This window comes from Leucoraja erinacea, chromosome 10 (assembly GCF_028641065.1).
Source record: "Leucoraja erinacea ecotype New England chromosome 10, Leri_hhj_1, whole genome shotgun sequence".
Lineage (NCBI taxonomy): Eukaryota > Metazoa > Chordata > Chondrichthyes > Rajiformes > Rajidae > Leucoraja > Leucoraja erinaceus.
Window position 1 is genome coordinate 18,002,763 of NC_073386.1, and position 14,186 is coordinate 18,016,948.

Consider the following 14,186-nt stretch of genomic DNA (forward strand, 5'->3'; position numbering starts at 1 on the left):
ATTTGCGTTTAGCCTCACTCTGACAATGGAGGAGACCCAGGACAGAACGGTCAGTGTGGGAATGGAAAGGAGAATTAAAGTGTTTAGCATCCGGGAAATCAGGTAGGTCCAGGCGGACTGAGCAAACCTCCAGCTGTTGTTGGGCCTAGAAGGTCACAAACAGATGGGTCAGAGTTGAACAGGGAATTAAAATATTTGCCACATTTTATTTTTTCTGTTCATATTTCCAGAATGAGTAATTTTTGCTTGATTTTCAGTTATGGGTGAAATAGGTGGGTTGCAGTTGAGTTTAGAGCTGTAGTTCGTTGCAGGCACAAACTAATCAAACACAACTTCCTTTCAAGATCCCTGATAACATTTATACCAGATATACCTTTGGTATCTAAGTATACTGCGGTAAACAACTAATTTCTGCCAGAGAAAATCCTCTTGCCAAGAGTTTGACAATTAAAAATTGCTCTTTATATTTGTACCAAGACATTTAATTATTGAGACTGGCATATTGTGGAAAAAAAAGTAACATTTAAATGTATATATTGTATGCAAATTTCTTTCAAGAAAGCCTGTCAGCTGAAATTAATAGTAGGGGTAAAATGAAGTTATTAAATACTACAGCCTGGTCAAACATATGCCAGTCCTCTGCTTTTAGTTCCTTTGCAGTTTCTGCGATGTAGGACGTGATGCAGCTTTTTAGGTAGATTTACCACTGGGAGAGCAATCATTTTACTATGCCCATGCTGACCATTAAGTCTGATCCATACTAATCCCATTTATCAGCACTTGGTCTGTAATCTTCTGCACCTTGGTGATTCATGTGTAAATGTGGTGAAAATATCTGCCACCATCACCAATTCAGACGGTGTGCTCCAGATTTCAACCACACTCTATATTTGTAACTTAAACTTGTGTTTTAACGTACAGTTCTTGTTGTTTTAGTTTAGAAGTTGTCCAACTTGTTATAATTGTGTGGCTGCCAGGGAAATTTGAATTGTAAATTCAAATTACCAGTCCTCGAACAGGACTGCAGAATGAAATAAAATTCAATCTGCTATTTGTTTGTCCATTTTCCCAGTGGATCTTTAAACTTCAGTATCCATTACACCACCGATTTTGCCATCATCCTCAAACTTACTAATCATACCATCCACATTCTCCACCAAATTGTTAACACAGTATAAATGACAAACAGCAAGGGATCCTGTGCTGATCCTTGCATAGAAACATAGAAACATAGAAAATAGGTGCAGGAGTAGGCCATTCGGCCCTTCGAGCCTGCACCGCATTCAATATGATCATGGCTGATCATTCAACTCAGTATCCTGTACCTTCTCTCCATACCCCTTGATCCCTTTAGCCACAAGGGCCACATCTAACTCCCTCTTAAATATAGTCAATAAACTGGCCTCAACTACCTTCTGTGACAGGGAATTCCAGAGATTCACCACTCTCTGTGTGAAAAATGTTTTTTACAACTCGGTCCTAAAAGATTTCCCCCTTATCCTTAAACTGTGACCCACTATTAAATTGAAACACACCATTGGTTACAGGCCTCTAATCTGAAGTATAAAAATCCTCCACTACCATCTGCTGACTCCTTCCACAAAGACAATTTTCTATCCAACTGGCTTGCTTTTCCTGGATCCTATGTAATCTAACTTTCCTATACATGTACTGTACTCTCTACTCTGAGCTTCATATGAACAAGAAATTTCATTGCACCATTGTGGAGGGGTTGGAATAAGCTGGGCTGCAGTTGATAGTTGAAGATGATGTGGATGTATTGAATTTTGAATATCCAGAAAGTTTTTGATATGTTGTTGTATCAAGGGTTCCTGCACAGGTGATTGTGGGTGCCGAACAACATCTGGAGATAACATTGGTTGCTAGACAGAAAATAAAATATAAATGGATCATTTTCAAACTGGCAGGTTGTAATTAATCAGGTGCTATACGATGAGCGTTAGAATATCAACAAGTGTAACCGGTTTTGCTTAGAAACTTTTCTCAACAGTTCAATCTTGTCCTTTCTCCCTCTCACCAAAATATATTTTCCACTGCTGAAATGTTATTATTCTTAAATACTTTAATTTACGTCATTGCATTATTTGCCAATTTACCATTGTGTTTGTTTTCCAGCTGTGCGTGGATTATATCAGCAGCACACTTACAGTTGAATCTGCCTGTGAAGCATTACAAGTAAGTCCCAAGCAGTTTTATCTTTATGCTTCCATTGATGTACCTTTTCTTTGGTTGTCAAGAGATTGGAAATTCAATTCGTATTTGCATTAGTCCACTACCTGGAATAGTACATGTTTATCTCTTGCATGCTCTTGTAAATAGTTTAGAGTTTGATATAAATATGAATTTATGATTTATTATTTTTTTAACCTTTTTCACTTTAGATTTGATTTCTCGAATTTTGAAGCTTTCCTTGCCGTGATTGAACTGAATTTAAACCATCTTTTTTCTTAATTTTAGTAATCTAGTCACTTGAGTGAAAAACGGATTTATTTTTGTCTGGAACTATTCTGACTGGTAATACGGTTTTGATAGTAAAAACAGCCCTGGCATTTGCTGGGTATATATGAAGCTTAATTGATCCATGCAGTTTTGTTAAGCATGGACCCTGGACTGTAACATTGAGTTAAAAGTAAATAGACTGTGTGTATGGAATACTGAGCATTTGATTTGGTGGCAAATGCTGAACAATACCAAGTTTAGCACGCACCAGACCAGGGACTATCGGATTTTATTTGAGTGTTTCTATAAAAAATATTAAGGATTTTCTAGGGACCACAAGGAAGTTTCAGGGCTATTACAGGTCCACACAATCTCCTGTCCTGAATGCCTAATAACCTGGAGTGTTAATCAGCTCATGGAAGTGACTGGGGGATTCCCCACAATTCCAGGGCAATGAATCTTTCTCTTGATCAAAGAGGTGCCCCCTCCCCCACCACCACCACCAACTGTCCTTGACTGGATGTCAAAGTTGCCCCTACTGATTTAAAATCTTGTGGAAAAAAAAAAATGTTTTTTAACCCATTCTTCTTACATTTGTCATTCATATCATAGTTGTACTTTATGCTCCAGTTCTTCTCATGGTTTTTTCTTTACTTTGACACAGTTTTCTAAATAAAGAGCACATAAAAAGAAAATCTGTATGTAGATTTGGCAAAGAAGGTTAGAGAGAGAATAGTTGCAGCTGTTCTAAATAGAGATCCCTCGTTTGTGCAACGTGCTAGTGCTGGTGATACCTAGTGACATTGCATTTGATTATATTTGTGATTGAAAATGTGACTTAGTTTAAATAGTTCATTGTAACTGTGAAGATATTGTAATAGATTTGCTGGCCTAGAAGGAACTCAGTGAATGCTGTTAATGTGATTTTTTGCAAGAATTATATTTCTGTTAATAGTATTCAAGGATTTGTGGCATAATTGATAAAATGGAGATTAAATGTTGAAATGAATAAGATGAAAGCCTAGAGGACTTCTCATTTTGTCTTGCACTCTTGAGTGCAGTGTCTGTTCTTATTAGATAGTGGATTGGAGGTCATTCTTGTTGGAAGCTGCAGCCGTGATGAAAACAATAAATTGATTGCTTCCCTAACCATAAGTATATGTTTAATGTAAACATAGATAGTGAACGGTGGTGCACCGGTAGAGTTGCTGCCTTACAGCGCCTGTGACTCGGATTCGACCCTGACTACGGATGCTTGCCTGTAAGGAGTTTGTACGTTCTCCCCATGACCTGCATGGGTTTTCTCCATGATCTTCGATTTCCTCCCGCACGCCAAAGATGTGCAGGCTTGCAAGTTAATGGCTTGGTATAAATGTAAATTATCCCTAGTATGTGTCGGATAGTTTTAGGTGCGGGTATCGCTGGTCGGCGCGGACACGATGAGCCGAAGTGCCTGCTTCCGCACTGTATCTCTAAACCAATCTAAACTAATGTAAATTTATAAAGCATGCGCATAGATAATGTGCAGATCATCATTGAATATCCAGCCCATAATTAAAGCTAGATCCAGATCAACTATTGAGTGAATATGAAATTGCTTGAGGTGAACTTGCAATTTAACTTAAAACAAAATACTGCAAATGCTGGAAGAGTGAAATGAAACAGAAACTGCTGGAAATACCAAGCAGATCAGGTAACATATATAGAAAAGGAAGGAGAGCCAATAGTAATGGTCAAGTATTTTTTTTACAATGTAAGGACCTCAACCTTATGTCAAGTTGTCTATGGTGAGGTGCAGTACAATGAAAATCTTGCTTCCTGCTTCCTGTGTGTTGGCTGATCACGACGCAGCCCGCCATGACACATTATAAAGTGCATCTGTAGATGTTTGTACCATCCAAAGAAATAACTAAGTTTCTCACTCCACACATAATGCCTGACTTCCTGAGTATTTCCAGCATTTTTCTGTTTTTTTAGTGACTAGACTAAGTGGGACCCGTTGGGTCCCATTCACACGGAAATCCTGGTCTCCCAATGCAACCAATTCCCCAATGCAATATTCCACCACTCACCTGTTCCCCCAATACAACGGCAGGATAATTCTGTAGCCGGGGGCGGGGATGGCTTTAGGCGGGGAGCGTCCTGCAGCCAGGGGAGGGGCACGCCTTGTGGGGGGTGTGTGGGGGGGAGGGGGGGGGGGGGGGGGGGGGGGGTGTGTGGGGGGGGGGGGGGGGGGTGTGCGGGGGGGGGTGTGTGGGGGGGGGGGGGGTGGGGAGGGGGGGGTGGGGGGGGGGTGGGGGGATTGGGGGGTGTGGGGGGGGGGATGGGGGGGGGAGGGGAGGGGGGGGGGTGTGGGGAGGGGGGGGGAAGGTGTATGAGTGGAGGGGAGGGGGTATGGTGTGGGGGAGGGGGGGGGGGTTGGGTTAGTGGAGGGGGGGGTGCTGGGGAGGGGTGGGGTGGGGGGGGGGGGAGGGGGGTATGGGGGGGGGGGGGGGGGGGGGGGGTGGGGGGTTTGTGGAGGAGGGTGGGGAGTGTAGAGGAGGGGGGGTGTAGGGGAAGTGGGGTGTGGGGTGTAGGGGAGGTGAGGTGTAGGGGGGGGGGGGGGGGATGTAGGGAAGGGGTGTGTGTGCGGGCTCACAAGTTCCCGGCCCCGGCTCCGACCATACTCACCGGCTCCATGATCTGGCTCCCGTCCCCAGCGCCGCCCGTGAGCACAGCCCACACTCCGCTCCTTCAGCTTTATTCTCAGCGTCGGTGATTGACAGCGGATGCCTGAAGGGGCGTCGCCATCCCAGCGAATAACAGACCAATAACTTTTACCAATAATTTCACCGATCAGAACAAAACTTGGTGAGCTTAGAGCAGAGGAGAACGGTGAGTAAAGTGGCGAAAAAATCCTAGCGATATAGGGTACCGTTTTTGCGCAAACTTAAAAACATCGCAAACTGGAAGAGGACAAAATGAGAGTTTTAGCAATAGTATAGAAGATAAATCTGTTACATCCTCTGGCATTGAAGTAAGCATGACAAAATTCAAAGCAGCAGTACTTATGTTGTGAAAAGCTGCCAGATAATTGAGGCATTGTTTGGGTCCCCACGCACAAGACGTAGAAAGCCTTAATAAAATATACTATAACTAAATTAGGCCTCTTTATTAAGCAGTAAATCCTTGCATGCACAAAATGACCCATCCTCAATTCAGCTGATTCATTACGTAACAAAATCTGATTATAATCTTAACTCCATATTCATGTCCAGCCAGGATAACCTTTCACCCCTTCTTGCTTATCTAGCATCTTTCTATCTCTGCCCTCAAACTCTTCAAAGACTCTGCTTCCTCTGCCCTTGAGGAAGAGTTCCAAAGACCCTTTGATATTGCACCATATAATGGTTTGATTCATCCAGACAACAAGCTGGAAAATAGAAACAGTTTTCCGACCAACTAACTCATGATTCCGATCATGAATCTAATTCTGCGTTAAAGATGACAAGATAAAAACAATTGCTGCCTTGACAGCTCTGGAGAATTGGTTCATTTCAGCTCTGTGCTAATGACAAGAAACCTTATAGTTTTGTTGTATGCTTTAGAACTTTTGTCACCCAAAGGGATATTATCTGCCCAGAAGGAAGAGGAAAGAGTTAACGACCTGATTGATGTGAATAAGAGCACAGCGCAGCTGTGCAGCAAGACACGACAGCTGTATTTAATTAAATGTACAGCAGCAAAACAGGTAATTTGGCCTGTTCCGGTATATATGCTGCAGTTGAGCATCCTCCTACATTTTCCCACTTGAAGCATCTGCAGACCATGAGATTATTAAGAAGAAATTATTTTAATTAATTAGAGGGACAAATTCAGGCATGATGGAATCCAGAGGAGGTTTTGAAGCATAGAGCCTAGGTATGTTGCAAAACCTACCTTCAGCGTAGCTGCAGATCTGTCCCAGCCCGTGTGCGTGATTTTGGCGCCGTTGAGAGGGAGGCGGGTTTAAAACGCGATTTCTCCTAGGCTATTCAAATCGAGGTTGTTCAGCCTACTTAGTTGCTGACGAAAAATCGCTGAGACGTTGGTTCGCTGGAGCTATTTTTAAACTATAATGGTTAATTTAGTTGTTATAGTAGGTTAAAAATTATCCTCTAAACCCGCGACCGCCGACAACGGGACGGATCTCATACAGCGGACAACGGAAGGTAGGTTGTTTATTTTTACATTAAAAAGGGCTTCTTAAGATCCCTTTATACAAATGTTGCGAATAGCTAATTTGGGGCCCCATTAAATCCCGCAGTATTTTTAGTGGGCATTTGGCGGTACAAATCTACCGCAATGGGAACGTTCCAAACTAGCGCGTGCCACAGAGTTCCACAAGATCCCACTCGAAAGCTGATTTAAATGGCCATTAATTTACAGCAATTGAACACCAAATTCCTTCCATTTGGCCTATAAATTAATGTCAATGAGATTTAAAAATCATGTTTTATTGTGAATTCTTTGTGAATGTTATTTGGACACTTAGGCTATTTAAAAATGTTAATCTTTTCTTAAGAAATGGATAGATGTTTAGATCTAGTAATTGAAGTTTGGAATTAGCTACAATTGGGTAACTAACTAATGCTTTAATTTCAGGTCATCCAAGTAAGATTGTTTCATATTTGTTTCAGAATGCTTCAATCTATAATAACTGAAAATGTCTTTCAGTTCTCTTAATTTTTAAGAAAGTTATGGCCATTTCACTGTCCTCGATCACAGCTTTTGTGTTAAGTCAATGGAAAATCAATAGGGAACAAGATGCTAATTTCCGAGTATGAAAATGGCCATAACTTTTTTAATACTGAAGATATGAAAGTGAATTAGGTGTCAAGTTAAACTTATTTTGTGCTTTATCTGATGGGATAAATTGCAGACTTGATTTTTTAAATCTCAAAATTTTGTAACATTGCTATAGAGCCAAGATGGCAACAGTCCTCTAACAATCTGAACCACATTCGCTAGCACACTGCCCGGTGCATCTCAATGGCCCCTGTGAATTGCCGCATAGGTGTTTGTCAGGGTGGAATGCAAATCCTCTCTCTGGCTCATCTTCTGCAACATCTCACCCAGCTACCCATCATTTGTACACTACATGGAAAATCCTCTCAAATTACATGTGGTCTACTGCACCTGGTATTCCCTGGCAGTCTCCCATGTGAGTACTAACCGGGCCTGAGCCTGCTTAGCTTCCGAGATCAGATTAAATCAGGCGTTTTCAGGCTAGTGCTGCTCTGCTTCTCTCTTGCTGGTAAGGGTTGATTGAAGATTCTGGTGTTGGAATTTTAAAAAGTGACAGTAGTTAATGGGTTTTTTTGTGTCAAAGAGCAGTACCACAAAGCCTGTGCAGGAGAAAAAGGGAATGAGTAACAGCACCAGATGGTTGGCTTTCGAAAGCACCATCAGTTTCTCAGACAGCAATTTTGGCAGTGACAAAGGAAGGATGGTTTATAATCTTGTAGTAGCTATCAGGATTCAATGGCAGTCATACTTCATCTGCTCCCCACTCTTCCCCATGTCCACAGTCTCCTTTCGCTGCTCTGCATATGAATGATATATGAAGGAACTGCAGATGCTTGTTTAAACCAGACACAAAATCCCCCCGGAACATTATCTATCTATCTCCCTCCACGATAAACCATATCTATCTATCTCCCTCCCCCCTGACGTCAGTCTGAATAAGGCTCTATACCCGAAACGTCACACATTCCTTCTCTCCAGGGATGCTGCCTGGTCCGCTGAGTTACTCCAGCATTTTGTGTCTATTTCTACATATGAATGAACTCTGATTGCTTGCTCCCTGACATAATGTGTCATATTGCAGTGCATTAGTGTTGGAGGAGTCTTCAGCAGATCCATTGCAGACAGAACTGTTTGCTGAGAGCGGAGGTTTGTGGAGATGAAGGGAGCAGCAGAAATAGACAGTTGCAGTAGGAGCCCAGGCAGTGAAGTTTGCCGTCGTGGTTGGTGTAGACAGTCTGGTTTTAAGTTTTGCTTTAATATTATTATCACATACCAAGGCACAGTGAAAATAATTGTTCTGCATGCTAACCAATCAGATCTTGTAATACAATTCATAAATACAATCAAATCAAAGTCACGTACAACAGATAGAGCTTAGAGGAAGATACAGAATGCAGAATACAGACAATGTTTATTGGACTAAGACCAATGTCCGCAATGGGGTTGAGGTAAATAGGACAGTGTGTGAGCTTATGTTCAGAAGCATGATAACAGATGGGAAGAAATTATTCCTCAGTCTGGTATTGCGCACTTTCAGTTTCTGTACATTATGCTGGACATGAGCAGGGAGAAGAAAGAATGTCAGGGCATGGGAGGATCAACATGTTCTGCTTCTTTTGTACCCATCCACCAAATTCCCTGGTTCTTTCCAATGATGAGCTGGATATTGTGGCTGTGCAGAGTCTGTCACTGGGAATGAGGCCTCTAAGAACTGTCAAAGGTAACTCAGTGGGTCAGGAACCATCTCTTGAGGACATGAATAGATGATGTTTCAGGCCGGGAGCCTTCCCATATTTTTTATAGCTTTATAGGTAGGTCTTGGATGATGTATCTGGAATTTATGCACACTTCCCACTCTTGCACTTACCTGGAAAACCCAAGTGGCTCACAGTAGACAAATCGTCTCTTTCCTCTTATGTAGCTACTCCACCGAAACCACCAGTGAGAATGACTTCATCAGCTGCCGTGTGGAAACACTACTGATAGTTCCGCTGAGAGAAATGTGGACACAACTGCAGCATGTAGAGGCATGATTGGATGGTCTCAGGAATTAGGATTTCATCAGTTCCTCTCCTTAGCAGCTTCTTTAATCAAAATGATCCCAATACTAATGGCAGTCCCACTAAAGGCTGTATGGAAAGAAAAGCATGGCTCTAGTAGGTCAGTTAGTTCAGTAGGAGATCTCTTTTTTTCCAAGCAGCAACTTTATTTGGAAGTGAATTTAACTGTAGATTTGTGTGTGATTCAATGGCAGAGATCTTTACTGTGGCATTTATATGAAATTCACGCAACAATGGATGAACATAAGTAGTTTGGTCATAAGGTCATGTCATAAGTAATAGGAGCCGCATTACGCCATTTGGCCCATCAAGTCTACTCTGCCATTCTATCATGGCTGATCTATCTCTTCCTCCTAACCCCATTCTCCTGCCTTCTCCCCATAACCCCTGCCCATACTAATCAAGAATCTATCTATCTCTGCCTTAAAAATATCCATTAACTTGGCCTCCACAACCTTCTGTGACAAAGAATTCCACAGATTCACCACCCTCTGACTAAAGAAATATCTTCTCATCTCCTTCCTAAAGGAACGTCCTTTAATTCTGAGGCTATGACCTCTAATCCTAGACTCTCCCACTAGTGGAAACATGCTCTCCGCATCCACTATCCAAGCCTTTCACTGTTCGGTACGTTTCAATGCGGTCCTCCCTCATTCCAGCGAGAACAGGCCCAGTGCTATCAAACGCTCATAATAAGTTAACCCACTCATTCATGGGATCATTCTTGTAAACCTCCTCTGGACCCTCTCCAGGGCCAGCACATCCTTCCTCGGATATGTAACCCAAAATTGCTCACAATACTCCAAATGTGGCCTGACTAGTCCCTTATAGAGTTATTCTAGCCCTCTTAAAATAAATGCTAGCATTGCGTTTGCCTTTGTTACTACCAATTTGACTTGCAGATTAACTATTTGGGAATACTGCACCAGCACTCCCAAGTCCCTTTGCACCTCCGATTTCTGGATTCTCACCCCATTTAGAAAAAAGCCTACGCTTTATTACAAATTACAATCAGTGCATGTTGGCATTGTGGAATATTTTGTGTTAGTTAAGACTGATCTTGAACCAAGAGCTACTCGTAAAACTAGTCATATCTCCAGGATAAATTAATCACTTTTGACACTTCCTTCCAGTTAACATATTACCAAGAAATTAGCTTTTAGTGCACAAGGCCAACATGAAGATTTATTCGTTTTTTAGTTATCTTTTATTTTAATTATGCATAGAAACTGTCTACTTTCATGAGTATTACTAGAAAAGGAATCTACTTTTTTTAGGCATTATCAGTCATTTTTAGTTGAATTATTTGTTGAATTGGCATTGTGATTAAAAAATTTTTTGCCTGAAATGTTTTAGTCAGTAATATCCAAACAATGGATATTACTGCTTAAAAATGTTAAAATATCAAGATTTTTTAAAAGCAAATTTTATTTAAAAAAAGTTGTTTTAATCATTGCTGGTCCATGGCATGTGAAAATGAAATTAACTATGAACTGTGAGAAGAGAGATAGTCATCTTTAAAATATGCACTATTTTTAGCACAGCTTACACCTGGATCATTAGTTAAACCAGAAATGGAAACTATGGCCTAATTGTTAAAGGCAGCTGTTGACAAAACCACTGAAGAAATGGCTAAAAGTAGTTTCAAACTGTATTAGTGACAGATTTTTAAATTAGCATAAACCCACAAGCATTCGTGTCATCTCAGCTGTCTGTATTCATACACACCCTTTATACTGTCATGGTTCATTACCTTTCTCCCATATTTTGCTGTCAGTACTTTTTCCATGAAACTGTGATAATAAAAGATAACAGAAGATAGTAAATAATTAATTCTGTTTTGATACTGCTTAAGCAAATGAGTTAAAATTATGCAGGAAAGGGTATAAATATGCTTCCAGCCACAGACGGTGGATGGAAAACAAATGTGGTCAAAGTGGGTTGCTGATGCAAAATTTATTTTTATATGTGTGAGTCTTCTGCTGAGGTCAGGTCAATCTGATTGCAAAACAAATTAGAAACCCGCTAAACATGATCGGAAAGTCATATCTTCTGGTGCATGAGACTAGATTTCCTATCCAGTTGGCAGTCGTGAAATGCCATCCACCCATGTGACTGCTATTCTGTGAAGGCACAAGAGACTGCAGATGCTGGAACCTTGAGCAAATACAAAGCGCTGGAGGGACTCAGCAGGCCAGGCAGTATCTGTGGAGGGAAATGGACGGATAACCTTTCTTTGATTTTAGCTGAGAAACTTGCACGGCTAGCTTGGTTTTAGATTATTATTGTCAGTGCTCTGATCGTACGATTGATTTTGGATATTAAAATGTAAGAAGTGGGATTAGACTATAGAGAGCACACATTTATTAAATTCATGGTTGATGCTTTCCCACCTGTTCGCCATAATCCTTTACTTCCCCATAGTCCAAATACCAGCCTTGAAAGATTCAATGACTCAGCCTTCAGGGCAGTGAAGTCAATGTGGTATTGCACCTCAAAGACATTGCTTGCAGCAATACTCCAGCTTTCTGTGTCTATCTTCGATTTAAACCAGCATTTGCATTTCCTTCTTATTGTCTGCTCCACTGCAAAATCTCCTCAAGGTATGTCTACTTTGAAGAAGTTCTCCTCCTCTCTCCGACGAGTTCAGCACCATCCTCTCTTGCTGCTCCCCCTCCGTGATTTCCCACTGCTCTGTCTATATCTCTTGTTTCCCTTATCCCTAACCAGTCTGAAGAAGGGTCTCGACCTGAAACGTCACCCATTCCTTCTCTCCAGAGATGCTGCCTGTCCCGCTGAGTTACTCCAGCTTTTTGTGCCTATCTTTGCAATATAGTACTTCTTTAGAACTGTAATTGAGTATCATGAAATACCTTTTTGCTCCAAATTCTGGTGGGGATTTGAACGAACAACTTTCAGATTTAGAGTAGAGAGCATTCCCGTCAAGTAATGGCTCATACTTAAATGTCACAAACATATTTGGGATAGGGTAGAATGCCAAATAAAAACAAATTAGTTCCTGTTGTTGCCGTCAATCATGCCAAGCATTTTGATAAGTAGAACTTCATTTTCATGAATGGACACAGAGACTATACTGACATGGAGTTTGCATGTACAACTGTGCTGTGGAAGTGTTTAGATGAGAAAAATGATTTTCAATTAAACTTAATGTGTTTTTGTATTTGCCACCCCCTCCCCTCCCTCTCCCCATCTCCCTCCCCCATGCTGGTTATACACAGCCTGGAAATAGTACATCAGCAATTTAAAAACAAATAACGAGGATAAGATTACAAAATGGCTCCTTTACTCCATTACCTGTAGCAATATAGTACTTCTTTAGAACTGCAATGGAGTATCTCAGATTGGTGACAAACAGAATATGCCTATTCATGCATGGTGGGAGGAAGAATTTATTATTTTGATTTATTCTTATATTTTTAAATTTGTTTTGTGGAGGTGGGGAAAACCAATGCAATAGAATGTCTTTGTTGTTGGTACTTTTCTTATATTCATTTTCTCTTTCACTTGCTGAGTGCTGTAATTCTGATTGTCACATAATATCGATGAACGGATAGGGGATTACTTTGTGGTAATTGGCGCACCATCCTCTTTCTTTAGCCACGGTGATGGCATATACCCACATTTCAGTTCCATTCTTTATTCAGCATCCCCCGAATGATGCAAAGAATAATTGTCTAGAAACTTAAAAGAGTTGGTACATTTATGTTAAAGGAGTAGTTCACGATTGGCCCGTTACGTTTTTATACAAAGACTCTCTCATGTGGGGCGAAGCATTGTAGGCAAGTTGCGGTTGTGTTCAATTTGTTAATACTGGAGGCAAATTTCATGCAGTTTGCATGTTTGCATTGAGAGACGCATGTTCCTAGTCAGTCAAAAAAAATGAAAGCAGCATCTTGTGCTCTTCAAGCCTGCACTTAAAGATGATCAGTCAATGGGTGGTTAGTTTGGAGACACTCTCATTGACATCTGAGAGTCTGAACCTTCTATTGAGATTGATACAATATTGGAAAGAGCTCGTGGATCATTGATTCTAAAGGGTTCAATGTCTGAAAATACCTTCTTCCAAAGGCAAAGGGCTCTGCAAATGGGATGTCAGATGCCATTGCATTGATTCTGTCTCGGTGAGTCAAACTGTCAGGTCAACCTTCATGGACCCCTTCCTTGGGTTGCATTAACATGACTACATCATTAACATGATGCAACATGGAAACAGAGGACAAGGGGCAAGGTCAATGTCTATGAACTTGCACTTCCTGTGAGTAGATTTGATCTGTAGAGGATATCAATGTGATCACACCCGGAGTACCGATTACAGTAGTTTTGGTGTCCGTATTTTCCGAGGAATCTACACGCACGGTGGGGAACCCTGGTACAGAGACAGGGAAATAGAGAACTAGCATTAGAGTAATTAATGGAGCTAAAGGAGAACCAGTGTATGTGGACCTTTCGACAGATTTCCACTTAAGAATTAAATGTGCAAAATGAAACTACATGAGTCTGGGAACCGTGGATTAAACCTTTAGAATTAATATACCACGAGTTCTTTCCAATATTGTATCAACCTCAAGAGAAGATTCAGACTCTCAGATGTCTATGACAATGTATCTCCAAAAGCAATAGCCCATTGATAGATCACCTTTTGTATGCAAGGTTGAGGAGCACAAGATGTTCTTTTCATTTTTCTTGACTGATGGGGAACCCTTATCTCTCAATGAAAACTGCATCCTGACCGGTTTAACACATTTCCCTCCAAATTTCATGGGAAGATGACCAGGAAGATGACCAGATTAGGAATAAAAAGGCAGAGACAAACAGGGTGCTCCAGGCATCAGTGCTTCGGCCCCAGCAATTCACATCGGTTTGAATAAGGGAACGGAA

General features: G+C 41.2%; 1 protein-coding gene across 2 annotated transcripts in view; it reads left to right on the plus strand.

The window, feature by feature from the left end:
• Positions 1-14,186, plus strand: part of LOC129700856 (BTB/POZ domain-containing protein 19-like) — a 124,252-nt gene that overhangs the window by 46,730 nt on the left and 63,336 nt on the right. For both annotated transcript variants that reach the window (XM_055641621.1, XM_055641619.1), the window contains exon 4: positions 2,137-2,196. In XM_055641621.1, the coding sequence (XP_055497596.1) occupies positions 2,137-2,196 (60 nt within the window). The remainder of the gene's footprint in view (positions 1-2,136; positions 2,197-14,186) is intronic.